Below are 20,110 nucleotides of genomic sequence, written 5' to 3' on the forward strand. Positions count from 1 at the left end.
GGCTGAATGTTCTCTGGCAAAGTGACATTATAAAGTGATCCCCATGTGTCTACCATACTAAGCCAGAGACACAAAATAAAATGTGGTCTTGTTTACAAACACAATGATATACAATATTAGACATAAGAACGATCCAAACACTGATTACTGAATATGTTTGGATACACCTTAGGATTTTTGTGTAAAAAAAAAACCTTGAATGTTTCCTTCTAAAAACTAGGAGCATCTTCTCTAGCCAAGTGTCTGATTGGTATCCCTTCATCTGAACTGGGAGATACAGGGAAGTTTTCAAATTTTCACCAGATTTTAAACCAGTACAATAATATTACTAATCGTTTGTTGTAAGTTTTAAAATTAAACAATACACATTGAAAATTTTATTTAATATAATACAGCAATTCTTTCCATCACACAAAGTTACTTATAGAACTCGTGTTCTGTTTCATCCTTCTTGATGTTGTTTTTGTAACCCTTTTCAAAGTCTTTTGCCAGCACTATATATCTGTTTTCTCTGACAGCCTGCATTCCTGCCTAAAGTTATAAAATAATTATATTCAAATAAAATGCATTTCTTTGGAAAATTATCATTTTGAAAAGACAAGCATATTCATTGATCAGTGTGATCTTGGCATTAAAGAACTTGATGTCTGAGCTATAAATGTTGAATTTCATATGTCATGACCCAATTTCTTTTTTGCTTAGGAAATTATTTTTTTTCTAGTTCTTCTGCATTGGTGCACTTCAATGATATTTACATAAAATTCTGAATTGATTTTCAATGATAAGGGTATAAACTAATAAATAAACATATCTTCATGCATATTTCTTCCGTTTACAATATCTACAAAAAGCAGCACTTTGATGACATAAATGAAAGGTATCGTGACACTGTCTTACCTCCTGACATATAGCATTGATATCTGCACCACTAATCTTGTCAGGTCTGGCCACATAATCTTCTAGATCCACCTCCTCACTGACATTCATTTTACTGGTAATGGTGGAGAAGATTAATCTTTTCTGTCGACGATCAGGGATAGGAAATTCAATCTTCCTATCTAATCGACCTGGTCGAAGGAGTGCAGGATCCAAAGTATCGGCTCTGTTTGTTGCCATTATAACCTATTATTAAATGAGAAATACACTTGTGTACAACTTAAACAAAAGAGAATGCTTTTTTTATTATATACATGTTTAACACATTGTACACAGTCTCGACAAACCACTCACCTTAACATTGACTGTCTGGTCAAACCCGTCCATCTGGTTGAGTAACTCTAATAAAATTCTTTGTACTTCTCTGTCAGCTATTAAAATCATAACATTTATATCATTTTCTTCAGTTTGTGAATATCTAATGCTGCAGCATATTGGTAATTAAAGACCAAATTGATAATCCACAGAATACACTTCACTTCAGCATGTAATGTACATGAATTTAGCACAGTGAAAACAATCCTCCCATTAAAAAAACAAATCTAGTGAATCTGCAGTTACATTTATGCTTAACTTTTTACAATAATATTCCATTAATGCTTTATTTTCATGTTCATTTTGTGGAATCCCCCCTTCCCTCCCCAATAAGCAAAAGCTGTTTAAGTACGGTTTCCATGAATGACATTTGCATAGTGACAGATAAAAAGTAAATACGGTAATCATAATCATACAGTACAATATTCTATTCTATGAAAAACCCACAATAAGATAAATATTTTCTATAATAAAGATCTTCTTAAAACTTCAAGTGTCTTTTCATGACAACTAATATGCATTATTCAATTCGTACGCACATTATCGGTATGTCTGATATTTTTTATGACACAATGCAATTCGCCCAATGGTATCTAAATGTTTAAATAAGCCATTATAGATATTAGAAAGTATACTGTATATACACGTAATCATTTTTTAAAATATGTTACTGACCCTTTACATTTACTGTAAAGTCTTTCAATGTACTATTCCAACGCCCTCCCCCCCACCCCTGAAAAAAAAACAAATTAATTTCATATGCATACCTCCAGTTTGAGCATCAAATCTTTTGGTTGCTATAGCATCAATTTCATCTATAAATATAATAGCAGGGGCATTTTCTTTGGCTAGCCTGAACACATCTCTGACCATACGAGGGCCCTCACCTAAGTACTTCTGCACAAATTCTGAGCCCACCACTCTTATAAAGGCAGCTAGAAAAACAAAAACAGATTGAATGTAATCAGTTCCTGGGTCAATAATGTATGAAAGAAGTTCCAATTACAGATTTTAATTCTTATAATTCTCTGCAACAGAGATCATCAGTACCTGTTGTGTGATGAGCCACAGCTTTTGCTAACATAGTTTTGCCACAGCCAGGTGGACCATACATAAGAACCCCTCTGGGTGGGTCTATACCAATCTGTTTATAGAGGTCAAAGTGAGTTAGGGGGAGCTCAACTGCTTCCCTGACTTCCTGCTTCTGGATGTCCATTCCTCCAATGTCTGAGTACTGAACATCAGGTTTCTCATCTACAGATTAATAATACATGTAACAAAAATTGAACATCAAAATGGATTGAAACAACTTTGTTGTGGTCCATCACCAACATTACCAACTATACGTACCAGCTTGTAACATAGTGATGCTGCTGTCAGCTTCAGGTGGTAATACATCTACTAGAGCATTGCTGTGTTTATGAAGAGCTACACTGGCAGATGGCTTCAACAATTCTCGATCAATAGTAGACAAAATTCTTACATAGTAATTTGATCCTATAAAGAAATAGTCAGTTTAAACAATTATGGACAGAAAAAATATTCAGTAAGAACAAAGCCTGTCTGTGCTTCCAACATAATGATGAGTGACATACTTTACATATTGTGATTAAGTTTAATTTGGTACCTGTAGTAGAACCAACAATGCCTGTGTTTTGGTCCACTGCTTCAAGGAATTGACCGATGACCAGAGGCACACTCTGGATCCTCTTCACTTCCTCCTGAGCATGCAGATATTCCTTCTTTAGATTCTTCTGTTCATCTTTGATGTATTCTTCTTGTACCTCAAGGAATTCTAATTGTCTTTGCAGTTTCTATAATAAAATGTATAAATGTTGATTCTTATTCCATAGATTTATAAATATATGTATTAACTTTGTACAAACACAATAAAAAGAGACATGGAATTAAACACATTAAAATGTTTTTACAGGTTAGCGATTTGTTTTATTTTTATCCATTCAATTTATGTAAAACACCAGAATTAAATATACTATTGCCACATTGCTGTTTTCTATACTTACTTTGTATTTGACATACAGATCTTCCACATCTGAAGCAAAAGGATCTAGATGACTTGCCGTTTGAGATGTCCCTGGACGGGACTCCACCAATATTGAATCCTCCTTAAATTAATGAGGCATAAATAATTACGATTACAATGAACCAGGGATACGATGACAAAAAAGTCAATCAATTCTAATGATCAGATTTAGAAGTTTTACCTGTAAGAGGCATTTGCACGATAATCTTTCATTCATTAACAATATCAAGCTGTACATGATAGATCAATTCACAAACTTACACAAGTAGTCATGCAAACAAAGATAATTTAGTGTAAATCTTTTTGCTTAAGTTTTACACTGACAGTTTCAAAATTAGTGTCCTCAAGTAGGACAGTTCAGAGGTAAGAAACTCCAGCCATAAAATAAAATAAAATGTTCTTGGAAGAATCCTGCTCAGTATGTAAAGAAGATAACCCCTTTGCAATAATCATCAGGTCCAATACAATCACTACATTTAGCTATATAGCTTGAATACGCGACTTCCGAGATACGTTTCCGACCCGATTTTTACATCACGCAAAAGTGAAATGTAGGGCATGTTTACTTCCGTTTTCATCGTAAACGATGGCGTCATTAGATACAGACTGCGATTACGACTATAATTTCAATTCTTGGCAAGTGCCTATGCTGAAAGACCTTTTATCCTTTAAAGGAATAGCTTTTTCAATATATTAAAATCATCATTTGATAAGACTTTGTGAACTGGGAGTTGAAATTCAGAAGTGGCAGATGATTAGGCCTACAGGGTGGTGATGTCAAACTGTTGGAGATAAAGTTTTCCGAAATATAACAAGTGTTGATAGGTGGTCTGAAGATCTCATAAAACTGCCGAACATTGAGATTTCCGATGTTTTCATAAAACTTTTGAACGATGGCTGGAGTACGTTATTCTCGGTTGAAAACATAGACAGAGACAAGACAATGGATACAGACTAAAACAACCACGTTGATAAAGTGAAAGTGTCCCCCCTGTCTGATGATTTTCAGTACATCAAGTGTGACACAGTTCCTGAGACTAGCCAGATGCAGATCCGTACAAGACCTGGATATTTGTTGAGGGCAATGAACAGATTCACTAAGGTGGATGTAGTGTAAATATTCTGGTTTTCACATTATGACTACAGATTCTCCAGTAGAATTTAAAGCAATAATTATCAAAAATGTTATTTCATAAAGATATACTAATGCTTTTTGTTCATAAAAAAAACATACACAGAGGGAGCCCTGTCTCAGCCTACAAGCATTTATGATTATGTAAATTGCTCAATACACTATTCATGTCATGGAATTTCATATTCAATACTTCATCACTTTGAACAAAAGTTCTCTTGATTTTAGAGATGATGGGTCGTGTAAGCACTGTACAGCTTCGATATTTGCTGTGGCTTCATTCTGTGAGAGGCACAAAGACTGTCACACTCAAGTCGGAACAGATATTCCATGTGTTTGGGACAATTTTTTAAGCCTCGTGTCATCTCATCTTGTATTGGCCAATTGCATAAAACTACAGGACTATACAGGAGAAGAACCTGAAGTTAGCGCTCACCATTCAATAAACAACCCATGCAAGTCCTTGAACAACAACTCTATTAAAGAAATTGAAGAAAAAAAATTGTTTCAACTCCTGTGTTTTTACACAAAATGTGGATTTTTCTGTGAGCAAATACATTATGATCCTTTGAAATTTGAGGAAATAGTACAAAAATGTGAATATCTCTTCGACAAACATTTGAAAGTTGCAATTATGTCTCTCTAAGTATAGCAGAGCAACAAATTTGTAAATGAGATAAGCATGTAATGCATAATAATTTATGGCATTCTTGATTATAACAGTGAGGAAAAACTTAAAACACTTTTGGTCTAAGGTACAGGATTCATTAATATTCATAATTTATTGATGGCAGAATACCTGAACTGATAAATATATTAATTAGGAACAAACAATAAAATATTTCAATCATCATGATCATATGATTAAATTCTTTCATAAATAAATACAATATTTACATTAGAGTTTGTATCAGACCTGGGGTAATGGTAATGCATTGTAATCATTACATTTTTTCAAAGTAATTGGATGTAATGTGTAATGGACTCATCTTTCAATGACAATTGTAATGTTTATGCATTAATTTAAAAAAAAATGTCAGTAATGACCATTGCCTTTCAATTACATTTTGGTTTTAAATCTCTCTTCATTATTGAATCTGAAACAAATAAAGGTCACTGAGAGGTTATTTTTTTTTTATTTATAATGTTAAAGTCTTAAAATTAAAATCCTATATCTTACTTTAAAAAAAAAAATGTTTATTCAGTGGTGATTGACAGACATACTACATGTAAATAATTGTTTTAATGGAAAACTTCTTGACAAGACAGTTATAAAATCAATTGAAGAAAGCCAGAATTGTTTTGAAAAAAAAAGAAGAAATCATTGGGTTTCAAAGAAGCCACAAAACAAGTGACATTAATACATTTCTTTAAAAAAAAAACGGAGGAACTAACATCAGAGACTGAACAAAACTGCAACATTAAAAGTGTTCCGATCCACTTTCTTTGTCAACTGTAGATCATGGTAGATTGGTAAACTACATGGACATGATAAATGAATACAAAATCCAAATACCACTCTGACTTACAGACATGAGGGAAAGCATATCAACCAAGCACAAAGTGTGAAAAGTATAGATATAAATTGTGTGGTCATAAAATTTGTGTTTTTCTCTTATAAAATGTAATGTGTAATGTAATTCATTACTTAAACAAAGTAATTGTAATTTAATTAATTACTTTTCTAAATGAGGGTAATGGTAAATGTAATGGTAAAAATTTCGAAGTAATTGTAATTTAATGCATTACATTTAAAGTAATTGACCCCAGGTCTGGTATGTTTTAGATGCCTTTATGGAATGAACATTCAGATACATAAAAAAGATCTTATTCTTTTGATTTAATTTACATGTAAGCACTTGTTTCAGATGTCATATTATGTGCATAGCTACTATTCATGATCATAGAGCATTCATGAACACATCTTTGGATAGTACAATTACATGCATCATATATAGATCATTATTCGTTTGTCAAGTGGTGATACAAGAGGGAGTGATTCCAACAAGGCACTTTAATGTGTTATGGCTCTTATAGTTATTGTATGTTTGATGCTGTGCTCTAGGGGTACGTGGCCGCTGAACAAACATCTCTGTTCAGTTGACTACTCTGAACTCTTGTCCAAGGAAAAGCATTCTTGAATGAGTGTGGTATGAATTTCCTTATACTTGTGCTCTTGAAGGCCATTTAATTTGAGGTCCAAATACCTATATAAAATACAGTTACTTAGTAATACTTTTCAAAGTCAAAATACTAATATTCTGTGTGAATTATATTATTTGTGAATCTAAATAAATAAATATATATATATAATATATTTACCAATTACCAGTAATTAATTTATTTAAGGAAATAAACCATTTGTAATATAATAAAAAATTAAGATATATTCATAAAATATTAACAATATTTAGATTTTTATTTGAAACTTAGACAAATTAGTGAACTTGCAGTTTGAATCTAATATTTCTTAGTAACACACCCTATATATGAGATTAATCCATGTGCTAAATATTTGGTATACCTGACTCTCGGCTACCCCAAACAAGTTAGCAAGTAAAGAGGTGTTGACACCAAGTCAAATTCTAAGGAGTGTGATCAAGAATTCTTCGAATCTAGTCAGCTTCCTGGATGGCCCTGTTTTTTTTTTTTACATTGACCCTTTTCACACTTCTTCTCTGTTGATGTAGAGGTATACATGTATATTCATAGCGGTTGTACTCGCATATGCATGCTGAGGTTTTTCAATGGAGGTGGTTTCTATTTTGGAATCTTGAAATTGTAGCGACTAAATAGGGTAGGGATAGGATTGTTTTCAGTGGGACAGCCATCTACAAAATGTAGGGAACAAACGGAGTGGTATCGTCTAGGGGAAAACTCCTCATCTCGAAAGACCTGCTGAGGCCGCTGCCTTCGTAATTTGAGTTTCCTCTTAAAATTGGACGCCTTGCATCCAAGGATAAGTGGCTCAACTGGCCTCCCGTCTGCTGCACACCCTGACAAAGAACACCAGTAGTGGCTGGGAGTATCTGTGTTCTTCCTTTTTTTCAGACGTCGAATAATTTCGTCTGCTCAATATTTCGTTGCGATGTAAACATTCGCCATTACAATGCCCTACATTTCCTTATTATCACGTGACTGCTGTGTGTAAAAGTCAGCCGTAAACCACGATTCCGGCGTATCTCGAAAGTTCCGTATTACCTACCAGTACATAGTGATATTTAGCTACTTTAAGTAGCCTTATTTAGCTATTTTAGTTTTCACAAGTTAGCTTTTTAATTAAAATATCGCATGTGACTACTAATATTTCCACTATGGTGTACGACAAAACCAGAGACCTCAGAACAAAAAAAATCGGAAGTCTCTGGTTTGGTAACGGGATGTTTCGCACCTATGCATGGTTCGCCCCAAGATGTTTCGCGCCCATTCTGTTTCGTGCTGAGATGGTTCGCCCCACGATGTTTCACTCCAAGTACATAAATGTGCTACTGAGTTTAGTTCAATTAACAAAATTTTACATTTCAAATATATGTAAATATAGATATTTTTTGAACATTTTTTTTTAATTTAAGATTATATTTGAAGCAGAGACGTAAATTATTTATGTCTGTGTTTGAAGTGTACATACATAGCATAATAACACTGTGCTAATTACGTATATATAAAGTAGATAATTATAATACCGCCATCTAATTAAGTAATTATTGCTGGCTTGGACAACCCACACATCAACTTAAATTCTCACCTTTTGATCTCCAACTTATTACAATTAAATCCTCATTCAATCACTGTTGAATTGTTGAACAGACACGCTGAGCAAACGGGCACCGTACGATCCGTTAACTATGGCAGTGCATGTCATTAAGTCATGAATTAGAGTACACAACATATTTATATCTTATATTTGATAAATAATTTAAAACAGATAAAAATGTAATGAAATATTCAAAATAAAACGTGAGGTGTTTCGCGCCGAATTCGGCGCGAATCATCCTGGCGCGAACCATCTCAGTGTGAAACGGAATCGGCGCAAAACATCCCGGATTCTCTGGTTTTATCCTACATTTATAACCCTGGGTCTTAAAATGCATTGAGGTAATTTTCTAGGAATAAATGAGTGATTAGCAATAAAGAGACTCAACCAGAGATGTCTGAAAGGATTTATATGACAAGAAAAAAGTCTCTCAAAGCAAACAATGTCATTTTAAAGTAGGTTAATGATTGATATACTAACAAAATATGAGCTTGAAGCGGGGTTGCGTGAAATTGAGTAAAATACCTTGTGGAAAGAAAGAGAAGGGGTTAATCCCTTATACGAAACAAGTGCCTGTGATTCCCAGTCAATACTTGCCCGTGGGCAACTGGCTTTTAAAAAAATTCTAGACACCTGTATCGAAACTTAATAAAATTGGTCTTTCTCTGTTAGATCCGCCTCCTATCAAACCTTAACCTGTTCCTCCTCCACCCATTGATGGAAAATCAAAATTATTCCATTTTTATGGACAATAAATTTGATACTGAAAAAAATAACATAAAAGTGGACAGAATGACAAAGCTTTTTTCAAACATGTGCATTGTTGACAGATCTGCGAGAGCTTTGTTTATCATATAAAATAATAAAACAACTGATCTTGTAGGTCTCGTAGATACTGTACAATACTTAAATGTATATACAAAGTAATATCTAACTTGAATTACGCTAAAAAAGGCAAAACCGGTACCTTCTCTTGTGGTTGCAAGCCAATCTCCTCCATCTTTTCTTGTAATAGAACCAAATAGAGAAAATCTAAATATTTTAAACCGGAAAAAAAGAAAAATAATTAAACAATTATTCGAGCAAGATTTTCAAAGACGATTTCCTTATCTATAATAAAGTTTAATATATTCACAATTTTTCAAATAAGTCCTTTTGACAGAATTTCTCAACTCACTTGAATTTTGCACTTTCCTAATCAATTTTATCCGAAAACAGTTTGCCCCTTCAGATAGAAAAATTACGTCACATCCTGCCTACCACTTGTTTAAATATGGTGGACAGCGGATAGCAGTAAACCGAAATGGTGCGTCTTTATTCATTATTACTATTTGTTCGAAATGTAAATAACTGTCGATACGATAAATCATTTTTTGTATCTTAAAATACTCAGTTCTGATAAAGTCTGTCTATTTATTGAATGCATATACTTTATCAGAACTGAGTATTTTATGAATTTTGTAGTTCTTTTCTTACCATCATTTAAAGATAGACTTCAAAACAAAACTTTAAACATTTGTAAAACTTACTTGTAGATGTGCAGTTAAAGTGTATAAATGAAATAATTATTTAAGATGTGCAATGAATCTGCTTTTTATTTATTTCATATTATTTATGTTTTATTTCGAAAACAGTCTAATTCCTAGTGATTGAAATTTCCTACTTTTACACAAAATTTAGGAACAAACTTCTTGTCCAATATATATTAAAAGTTAATATTTCAATATGATACACTCTTGAATATTGATACATATTGATATATCCATATAGTGATTCAGCCCAAATTGGTATATGGTAGCAAAAAATCAAATTAGGCCAAAAAAATAATAGTCTTGTTTCCTGCTACCAGCCTGAAAAAATGGGGTAGGTAGGTAGGAAAATTATTTTATTTTATTTTTTTATTTTATTTTTTTCCGATGGCATTTTCTGGATATGAACTAATAAAAGATCAAATTAAATATGTCACAGGTCAATATTGTCTTTTAAAATTAAATTTCATGTCCTTTTATGCACAACTCAAATGGTATTTTATGAAAGTCCATATTCAAAACAAGAATTTCATGAAATGCTTGTTTTGTGTTAACAACGGAAACCGATTACAGTGACAGAATGATGAAATTCTGGAAATTCCCAATTTCTTTTCTTCCAAAACTAAAAAAAAAACAACTTTAGGGTCGGGTGCAAAAAAATAGGGTAGGTCGGGTAGCAAGAAACAAGACTATTATTTTTTTTGGCCTTAAGAATGAATTGTAATTCTTGATGAGACTCTTTGACTTTATTTGAATTAGTATCATGGTTGCAGTGTTTTTTGGTTTTTAAATCAAGCATACAATGATTGGAGATATAATACATGTTAACTCTACCGGACTTTACACAGAAGTCTGTAACCACTTTTTTACTGGAACCATCTCTCACCATCTGCTTTTATTTTAAAAAAAAATGTACTGCTTTTCTACAAAATCCATTTCTGGTTCACTTTGGTAGCCATTTTTGATGCCACTGGGTCATAAGATCTTGTTGGCTATTAAGAATTATATTATGATTGGAACTTGGAGCATACAAATGTTGTTTTTTTTTTTTTATTTGTACCAATGTTGAGTCTCTGTGGTCACGTTAGTTAAGATAAATTTCAATGACATCCCCAACAAAAAAAAGAAAAAAAAAGAAGAAGACTGAGATAGAATTTAGAATTCTACAGTTAGAAGCTTGATTAAAACTTTTGACGTCATTCATTAAAGTAAAAATGGGAATCAGCATTCATTTGATACTTTTTTGCAACTCTACTTTTGCTTTTGGCCATTACAGAAAATAAAAGTCTTAAAGGTGCTTAGACACAGATTTGAAGTTAATATTTTCTCAAATTTTCTGTATAATATCACGACTTATATATTGCAATAGCATTTCACACGAAAATATAATTAAAAACTTATTTTATCTGGCAATTATTGGAGCTACGAATTCCTGGACGCGTTTGATTAACACATCCTTGCACTTTCACAAATTTTATGTTTATCCTTAATATTTAAGAAAAGAAGCTATTTTTTTGTGTATTAATGAAAAACATTACATCTATAATCCAGAAAATTCAGAGTAGAAATGTGCGAAAGCAACCCCCCTCACTAATATCGTCAGCCCGTGCTCAGTGTTGTGAACAGAGTTTAACAAATTGAATACACCCGTGAAACATAAACTGTTTTTGTAAACAGGGCACGAGCTCTGTTATTGTTAATGTTTACGATTCACCGGGTGTGTTCAATTGTTATAGTCTGCACACACCACTGAGCACGGACTGACAATACTGTGAGTGGATTTTGCTTTCGAACATTTCTACTCTGAATTTTTTCTGGATTATAGTTTTAATATTTTTCATTAATACACAACAAAATTGCCACTTTTTTTAAGTATTAAGAATAGAATTAAAATTTGTGAAAGTGCAAGGATGTGTCAATCAAATGCGTCCATAAATTTGAAGTTTCAATAACTTCGAGATGAAATAAGATTTTTATTATATTTTAGTATGAAATGCTATAGCAACATATAAGTCATGAAATTATGCAGAAAATTTGAGAAAATGTTAACTTCAAATCTGTGTCCAAGCACCTTTAATGTTTAAAGAAACACAAACTAGTTTTAGATCTGAATTGTTTAAAGATATTGTTTGCTCTATTTGGCAGTTAAACAAACAATGACAATTGTTGCTTCCAAGCTAGAACATTAAAGCAACCACTTCAAAAGCTTAGATGTGATGAGCATTTAAAAAAAATTCTTTGTATTATTTACTTGTATGTAAATGTTGTTTTTAATATGTCTTCTTCATTCAGTTGTTACTAATTTTAAATATTACAAATACATGTATTTCATCCTCAAGTCATTTGTTCAGATCTAATAGGTTGAGACTGCAATAGGGGATCAGAGTTTTACAAGACAGTACATCAGTGAGAAAGAAAACTTTAAAAAGTGTTGCAAGATCACACTAAATCTTACTAATAAACAAGACATATATAAGATATGTATATAATGAGCCTTGGGGTTATACTTGAGCCAGTTTCAGAGATCCAAATTTTACATAATGCATGAAGAAAAGAATTATCTAAAACAGCATGACCATGTTAATGGTATTGATATTGAAGCAATATCCCAATGTTTCGTTGATTTAACTTAGATTTTGGTCCACATCATGGAGTCAAAATATATTTTAATTACTAAATTAAAGAGGGAAATTAAAAAAAAAACCTCTTGTTTTTTTTTTTTTTTTAATTTTTAGTATTCTTGACAAATGTTCGAAAGGTTGTAGTTCAAGTTCATGATATCCCCCAAAACGCTAAGATTTTCATGACTACATTCACACTTAATAGGAAGTCTGAAGACATGTTTCTTTCTTACATTTTGTCGCTGTAGCCACATGGGCAGATCTAAACAGATATTTTACACAAGATATTAATAATATTCAATTTTATTACATGTTAACGCAACAGCATAAGGTCATGTAGTTTAATGATGATTGAAGTAAAAAGTCTAAATCAGAAAAATTTATCATTTCAAATGCCATGATTCAACACCAATTGTAATACAGTACTAATGCTTGTCAACCAGACCACAGTCTGCATGTGTCATTTTAATGATCTTGAAATTCTAGAGCATCTAACGTAGATTTTAAAATATTGGAAATTGATTTTACAGAGAATTAAAATAAATATGTAAGATTTGTAGAATGTCTTTATTTTATTTGATATAGATTATTATTTCCAGTTCAAATACATGTATTGTTTTGAATTGCTCAGGTTACTTTTGTTTGTTTCATTTGCAGAGTCAGGTATCTAGTCGTGCATCAACACCTGGGGGCTATCCCAAAATTCCTCCAATCATTACCAATGAATGTGATCGTGTTTTCCTTTCTGACTTAAATGAATATATTGAAGATGAAATAAAGAAAGTGAGCAGTGAGGAGGCAGAGCAGAGATACATCATATACAGGAATGCATTTAACAAGGTTAGAAAAATAAGCATAACTTAGAAAGAAAAAGTTTTCTGGAAAAAAAAAGGTGAAATCAAACTCATAAAGTCTCTGTTATATTTTTATAACATAATTTAATTGATTTGAGCTTTACAGTTGTGAGAAAGAGATCTTTTGTATTTTGAATATATGAGGAAATTATGGTCAAGAACTTCAGATCTGGTTTTTAAATTGTTTTCAGATAATTGAGTATGTGACAGCATATAAGCCCTTACTAACATCCATCAAGAAGGAATATGAATACACTATTGATTCAATCAGAAAGGGACAACGAGAGACTGAATATTTAAATGGCAAACTGAAAGCCATGGCCTCTGAACCATCTACCATTAGAAATTACAAAAAGAGAGCCGATGAACTTGAAGAGAGGTATCTATAGAACTTTGACCTTGAGTTTATTTGATTGTCCAAATGTAGAAAGACAAGCAATGTGAAGGTCATACTAAAGTTGTAGTAAGGGTTTGACTTGCTAACCTATTTTTAAAAATGAAGTATGAGTTTAACATTAGCATATGTGCAAGATTGTTTTGTTAAATAAATACCATTATTTATTTCTTACATTTTAATGTATTTTTTAGGATTACTATAATTGAAAAGGACAATGAAAAACTGGAACAACAATTACAGGAACTGAGATCTAAGAGACAAAAGAGAGAAGAGTTAGAAAGGGAAGTGGCAGAACCTCCTAAGAGAGAACTGAAAAAAGACAGAAGACTTATACCAGGTTAGACTGTCAGTTGTATTAGAAAACTAATTGAAATGGTTGAAAATAATCAAATTTTTAAAAAACTCTAAAATCTTTCTCACTAGAGAAACATTTATAATACTGACTTATTTCCTTTGTTTATTGTAGGATTATCATTGGAGGAAGCTACTGATTTAAATCTGCTCTATAAGAATTTGGATATATTAGATCGACAGCTAAAAGATTTAAACATAAGTTTTAGGACTAGATATGTGCCTAAATCTCAGAAAGTAGACTTTAAAAACAAGCTAGATACCAAAGTGAATACCAGAGATCAATTGTTACGTCAAGGTCTGATCTACAGAGCCAAGAGATATAGACTTAAAATAGCAGTGGAGGCTGCTCAGGCCTACAACCGCTTCAAACCACCTCATCAAACTGTTGGGGATGCTGTTACATTTGCTATTGCACAGGCTACTGGACTCCAGGTCCAAGAGAAAGGTAGTTATTTTTAAGGTTGTTTTTTCAATGTCATTTGTATATTTTGATTCATGAGAATCCCTTTTAATTATATGAACATTTTTTTTAAAATCATTACTTGAGCAATTTCCACATTCCACTGAGCAGACCTAATATGATGGGTTATTTGAACTTATTTCCTATAACAATATGGATCCAGTATAACATGATGGAGTTGTTTCCTACTGTATTTTTCAAAGATAATAATATTTTAGTGTTATCTATATCTGCTCAGAACTATTTAGAGACAAAATCATATCTTTAATTTGAATTTACACAGAAGCAGGACAAGAACAGAATCAGGGGGAGGGAGAGAAGAGAGATGGTTCTCCAAGTGCCACCACTACCACCACATTTGAAGATGATGACCCCAACAAGGAGAAAGAGGCAGAAATGATGCTTGAATATATTGAGAAATTCAATGAACTGTTTGAAGATGGGAAATATGAGGAGGCGGCTATTCATGCTGCCAACAGTCCTAAAGGAATCCTCAGGACTTCTGCCACTCTAGCCAAGTTCAGAGGTAAGGGATTTCTGGAGAAGAGCAATGTATGACCAAGTCATTTAGTAGACTTTCAATAAAAAAAAAAACACTTCAAGATCACATCATGATACTCATGCCTCTTGACAAGGTGCTTTATCTATATTTAAGTTTTGAACCACAAGCTATAAATGGTGTGAAGCTTTTAAATCATTAGATGATGGATTGGGGTCCCTAAAAGGAGATGCTGATAATTTTTATCTTAAATAGGAAATGATAACTTTTACCAGATTTTTATAGTTAGCATAAAATATCAATGAATGAGACTAAATTGAATCTCATGATGATTCAATGGTCAAAAAGTAGACATTCACATACTAAAGCTGAGCCATTTTAATACAAGTACTGTAGGAGCCTCATGAATTTTAATAAAATGATTGCCTGTGTATTAATTAAAATGCTACAAGTAATTGTACTCTTTAGTGTAATTATATTAGGATCATTTTGCAAAATTTGATACTCACAGCTATGCTTAATTGATAAATCATTATTTGTCTTATAAATTGTAGCAAAAGATAGGTAAAACTGAATCAAACAGTGTGCAATACTGCAATTCATGATCAATAAACAAGATGTTTTTTGTATAAAAATACAAATCTTTTATTTTTCTTTGATATTTGTTTTGCACCATTTAAAAGATTTCTTGAGTAAGGCCATTTAAAAAAAAAAATGTTGATTAATTTGGCTGCTCCTGACTCAGGATGAAAAAAATTGGGTAGGCAGGAAGGAGAGGGGAGGTTGAGAATTGTTCAAAATTTATTGAAATTTAAGGTATTATTCAAATTAAAGTAGTTGTTGATGGGATGAGAAAATTCTGCATGTTGTTAAAAATCACTTTGATTCAACACAAAAGTACTCTGAAGTTGATATTAAAAGGATGCTGGAGTTCCTTATTGACAAGCAAGCTGTTGGAATTCAGATGGGTACTAATTGTGTCCCTTTATTGTTTGGAATGTTACATCAAGCAGATCAATACATAGGGCTCACGGCAGACGTGACTTCTCAACAGGGGATGCTTACTCCTCTTAGGCACCTGATCCCACCTCTGGAATTTCCAGAGGTTTGTGTTTTATGTCCTGTTCACAGATTTGTATTGTTTTTTGATAATTGAGATTGATCACTGTTATCTTCACTTTTTTCATGTTGCTTATTAGTGTTGTACCGGTAATCAGAAAACATTGATTGGTGACGAAAAAATGCTACTGATTCCGATGATCGATTATAATTTTTCATAATCGATCATCGGAAACATACTTCTAATAAAATACATTCAGGATTTATCCATTTCTGGTTTAAAATTTATTTCTTCTTAATGAAAGAAAATGGCGTCTGCATCTGATACTAGCCAACTAGCACGAAGCAGAGGTGATTAAGAACCAAAAGGTGCATATATAGAAAGTGTAAAAGAAGCAGAAAAACAAAGAAAACAATATATTATATATTTTATATATTCATGTTAAAGAAAAAATATGAAATAATTGTAATAGTCTGCTTTTTATATACAAAATTATAACATCCGATTATAATCGGTAAAATCGCATCGGAAGCATTAACCGATTCCAACCGATGATCAATTGTGAAAATTAACCGATGTCCCATCACTATTGCTTATAATGCAAACTTTCAGAGCTTTTGAATGATAGTTCATATACCCTATGCTATAAAGACAAAAGAGAGGAAGAAAGAGTTCATATTGCATAACCCTAATAATTACAACAAAGTAGTTTGCTAATATATGGCATTTAATTTTGATTCAGTAATTCATCCCAGAATGCAACAGTACATTGAGAACTCCATTTAATTATTGAGCTGGGTTGGGTACAAATACACATGTATTTTACTTCATGCTATTTAAATCCACCTGATTGTTATCTGTGGATTTATAACAGCCCTTTAAATTTTAAAGAACAATAGTTAAGTAAAATGCCATATGCAACTATTGCAAATCACATTGATCTAAACTGCTCTGTGTGTGAAAAAGTACCTCTGAGATAGACCAGTTTAATTGATTGGAAAAATGCACCTTGTAGTATTGATTTCTGGGTGCATGTTTGGATTAATAGAGTAAGAGTTGCTTCAGTATTTCTCCTGTTTTATTGTTTTCAGCAGAGAAAGACGGTGGGTATTTATTCATGTTATTTAATCCTCTCAACTTTGTTTTATGTCAACCAGTTTTGAATGCACAAGCTAACTTAATAGTCACATTAAATTTCTTATCAAGGATTGTTTGCAACAACTAAGGTATGGTTTCTTAAAGACAGAATATATTTTAAAAGGGTGTTTAATTTTTTAATGAGCTAGTCAAGAAATTGTATTTAGGTGTAAAATCAAGATGATTACATATTAAAGCTTAGACGAGAGTTAAGGGTATGTATAGATATGTTTGGTTTAATGCACAAAATACCAAGTAAATGTGACATTGAATTGATAAAATTTATATGGCCTGACCTTAAAGGAGAAATACTCTTGTTTGATTGCCAAAATTAATCTTTCACTTTTCCCCTGATTTTTTATTTTGCAAAGCTTTTACACACATTCATTTCTTGTTGTTTCAAAATACTATGTACATGTACAGTTAAACTTTGATATCTTGAATACTGATGTGTGGAATGTAATGGTGTCATCTAGATGTGTTGAATATCTCACCCTGACTCCATTATAAATTCAAATCTGAATTTCAATATCTGAAACTCTCTAATGTCTTAACGTTTGTGTCAATCCCATCAAGTTCAAGATACTGAAATTTGGCTCTATGATCACACAGTGATATTTGTCTCCTGCCTTGCATCTACGTAGAAATAAGAATTATTTATGGAAAAAAAAGAAAAGTAGGCAACTATATGTTTGAAAATAGAAAATTAAGTAAGTGCTATACAGAAAATATTTGTTATCTGTCCTAGTGCTACATTTAATAAAGAAGGAAATCTTTGTTGTTTGGCAGATGAAACAATAATGCAGAATATAACTTTTGAAATGAATTAGAAATATATATGTAGATGCAATCTTGTATGTGTTTATAGATGTGAAGGTTAGACTGACCCACCGATCTCCCCTCCTGGCCTTCTGTGATGCCATCATGGCCTCTGTAGCAGCTGTTGGGACCAAGCTAGCAAGTGGACTCTCTACAGAATGTGTAGAGTGTGCCTTAAATGAAAACCGACTAGATCTTTTGTCTCATTGGATATCACAGGATAGGTATGTGGAGTTTCTTCAAAAGTTCTTCTTTTTTTTTCCTAGTATATTTCTGTAGTAATGGTGAGAACTTAAACTGGATATTTTCTAGGGACTGTAATTTGAGAATACACCATTATTATTGTAGGCTGTTTAGTATTAATTGGAAAATGTTCTAAGGTCATTGTTCCTGTTACCGGGGGTACTTAGCTATTTTATATTATATATAAATTTTAGCCTAGCTTGTTTTAAAGGACTCTTTCTTTCTTCTTTGTAAAGACTGATGTTGAGTCATCAGATCGGAGACTTGATAAGTGAACACTGTAGCTGTAAGGTACCCTGTAAGTGTGGCTGCCAGGCCCTAGCTCAGAATGTCTACACTAAACTCCACCTCCATCACCAGGCCATCATCTGTCTCCTGAAGCAGGGCAGGGTCCATGCAGGAATTGAGTATGCCAAACACAAGTAAGCAAAAGTTACCAGTACTTATTCTGCCAGGCTTATGGCAAGTCAAGTCTTTTACAGTGGAACATTTAAAAAATAATGAATTTTCAACAGTTATTTTGTTACCAGCAAGTCTAAGCGATATCTTTGCTAATTATGTAAAGTAAAATCTGATGTTTTGTTGTAGGTCTCCTTTTACAAAGGAGATGTATGTTGAGGTGTTAAGGATGTGTCCATCTTTACAACTTATGCAAGCCCTTGTGGCAGAAGATGACCAGGGATCAAGACCTTTACCTATTGGAGTGGTCATTTTGACCGTGCTAGAAAATAATAGCTTTGATTTGGTTTTACCATTTATTCAAGAATTACAGAACACAAATACAGTCGGTGAGAATTGAAATAATTCATTTTTGACTTTGCTTGCAATATTTTGCTAAGAAAACTTCTAAAAAATTTAGATGTTAATACTGTATAGAATATTTTTTTTTGCATTTGTGCAGATGATCCAAACACTAGTCTGTTTCATGCAGCAGTACTAGATGACCTTGAAACCAGTACAGATGAGTGGGACAGTTTGGTGAAGATTTTACAGGACCAGGGTTATGAAGAAACCGCCACCAATGTCTTGTCCACTGTCACTGTAATGACTGCCATGAAAACTGTTCTGTACAAGAGCCTAGCAGATGACAGACCTGATAGTGCTGCCACCCAGGGGTGAATGCAAGGTGCCTCCATCTGGTGGTACATAATCCCTACTTTCTAGCTTCCAGAAATGGACGTTTCTGTGATACTAGAAACAGTGAAAAAGTGAACTTATATGACTGGACAGTGAAATAATGAGTGCCAGGCATTCAAATTTGATTAAAGACACTGTTAAACTTTCCAACTTTGTTTATTTTAACAGATTAATTAATTTATTAATCATTACTTTGCAGTACTACCTTCATGATCTTGGTCAACCTTTATTTTGTTCCTTCTCTACATTAAATTAAGCTGGATACACTAAAAAGTTTTAATCTGTATCTTGAAACCAGTGTCATTTAATTCTAAAGTACTTAATATTTACCACTTAACTACTTACATTTGAGTTCATCATTATGCAGTCATGTCAATTACATTTCCTTAATAATGTTGTTATTTCCGTTCACTTTTTATGAAATATCAAATTGAGTAAGTATTAGTATATGATTACAATATCATGTTATAGAATGTGCTCTACAGAAAATTGAGAACATTCGGTTTAATTTACAATACAAAACTGTGCATTTATTTATTTTTTCTCTTAACGTTATGTTGCAACCATTGAGAAGCATACAGCCATTATACACGGCTGATCAGTTATCGATATTGACATGTAGGTGTGTTATTCAAAATGTGTATTCTGTCAATAAAACAACGAACTTAAACATAGAATAGCTGTATATAAACATTTTATTAGCTCGGTAAGTAAATGTGTTAAAGGAAATATGTTGTACAAGTCACGTGATTTTTTCCGGAAGTTGATAAGGATGAGACGCGGGGGTTATTTGATGGAAAACTCGGGTCATGTTCAAGT

General features: G+C 32.6%; 2 protein-coding genes across 2 annotated transcripts; one reads left to right on the top strand and one right to left on the bottom strand.

Annotated features, from left to right (window-relative positions):
- Positions 1-362: 362 nt before the first annotated feature.
- On the bottom strand, positions 363-9,238 carry LOC133182019 (26S proteasome regulatory subunit 6B). Its single transcript, XM_061316717.1, has 9 exons — positions 9,149-9,238; positions 3,276-3,377; positions 2,879-3,065; positions 2,602-2,748; positions 2,302-2,505; positions 2,019-2,186; positions 1,231-1,307; positions 898-1,122; positions 363-531 (listed from the first exon to the last, which is right to left on the bottom strand). Exons 1-9 carry the CDS (start codon positions 9,179-9,181, stop codon positions 418-420), a joined length of 1,257 nt encoding a protein of 418 aa, XP_061172701.1. The 5' UTR covers positions 9,182-9,238; the 3' UTR covers positions 363-417.
- A 3,043-nt stretch (positions 9,239-12,281) lies between these two features.
- On the top strand, positions 12,282-19,968 carry LOC133182532 (clathrin heavy chain linker domain-containing protein 1-like). Its single transcript, XM_061317378.1, has 10 exons — positions 12,282-12,296; positions 12,989-13,171; positions 13,377-13,564; positions 13,774-13,919; positions 14,049-14,381; positions 14,680-14,922; positions 17,961-18,135; positions 18,391-18,576; positions 18,743-18,942; positions 19,056-19,968. The coding sequence occupies exons 1-10, from the start codon at positions 12,282-12,284 to the stop codon at positions 19,271-19,273; spliced, it is 1,887 nt and encodes a 628-aa protein (XP_061173362.1). The 3' UTR covers positions 19,274-19,968.
- The last annotated feature ends 142 nt before the right edge of the window (positions 19,969-20,110 follow it).

The sequence above is a fragment of the Saccostrea echinata genome, unplaced genomic scaffold (assembly GCF_033153115.1).
Source record: "Saccostrea echinata isolate AGI-Se365-2 ecotype Australia unplaced genomic scaffold, CSIRO_AGI_Sech_v1 ptg000009l, whole genome shotgun sequence".
NCBI lineage: Eukaryota > Metazoa > Mollusca > Bivalvia > Ostreida > Ostreidae > Saccostrea > Saccostrea echinata.

Bases quoted from the DNA above. Each gene is read 5' to 3' on its own strand.
- LOC133182019 (XM_061316717.1), bottom strand. From the start codon at position 9,181: ATGGAGGAGATTGGCTTGCAACCACAAGAGAAG. The intron at 2,506-2,601 runs GTACGTATAGTT...ATTAATCTGTAG, and splicing joins CATCACTATGTTACAAGCTG to ATGAGAAACCTGATGTTCAG. The intron at 1,123-1,230 runs GTGAGTGGTTTG...ATTTAATAATAG, and splicing joins ACCAGACAGTCAATGTTAAG to GTTATAATGGCAACAAACAG.
- LOC133182532 (XM_061317378.1), top strand. The intron at 13,920-14,048 runs GTTAGACTGTCA...TGTTTATTGTAG, and splicing joins AGACAGAAGACTTATACCAG to GATTATCATTGGAGGAAGCT. The intron at 18,577-18,742 runs GTAAGCAAAAGT...GTTTTGTTGTAG, and splicing joins ATTGAGTATGCCAAACACAA to GTCTCCTTTTACAAAGGAGA.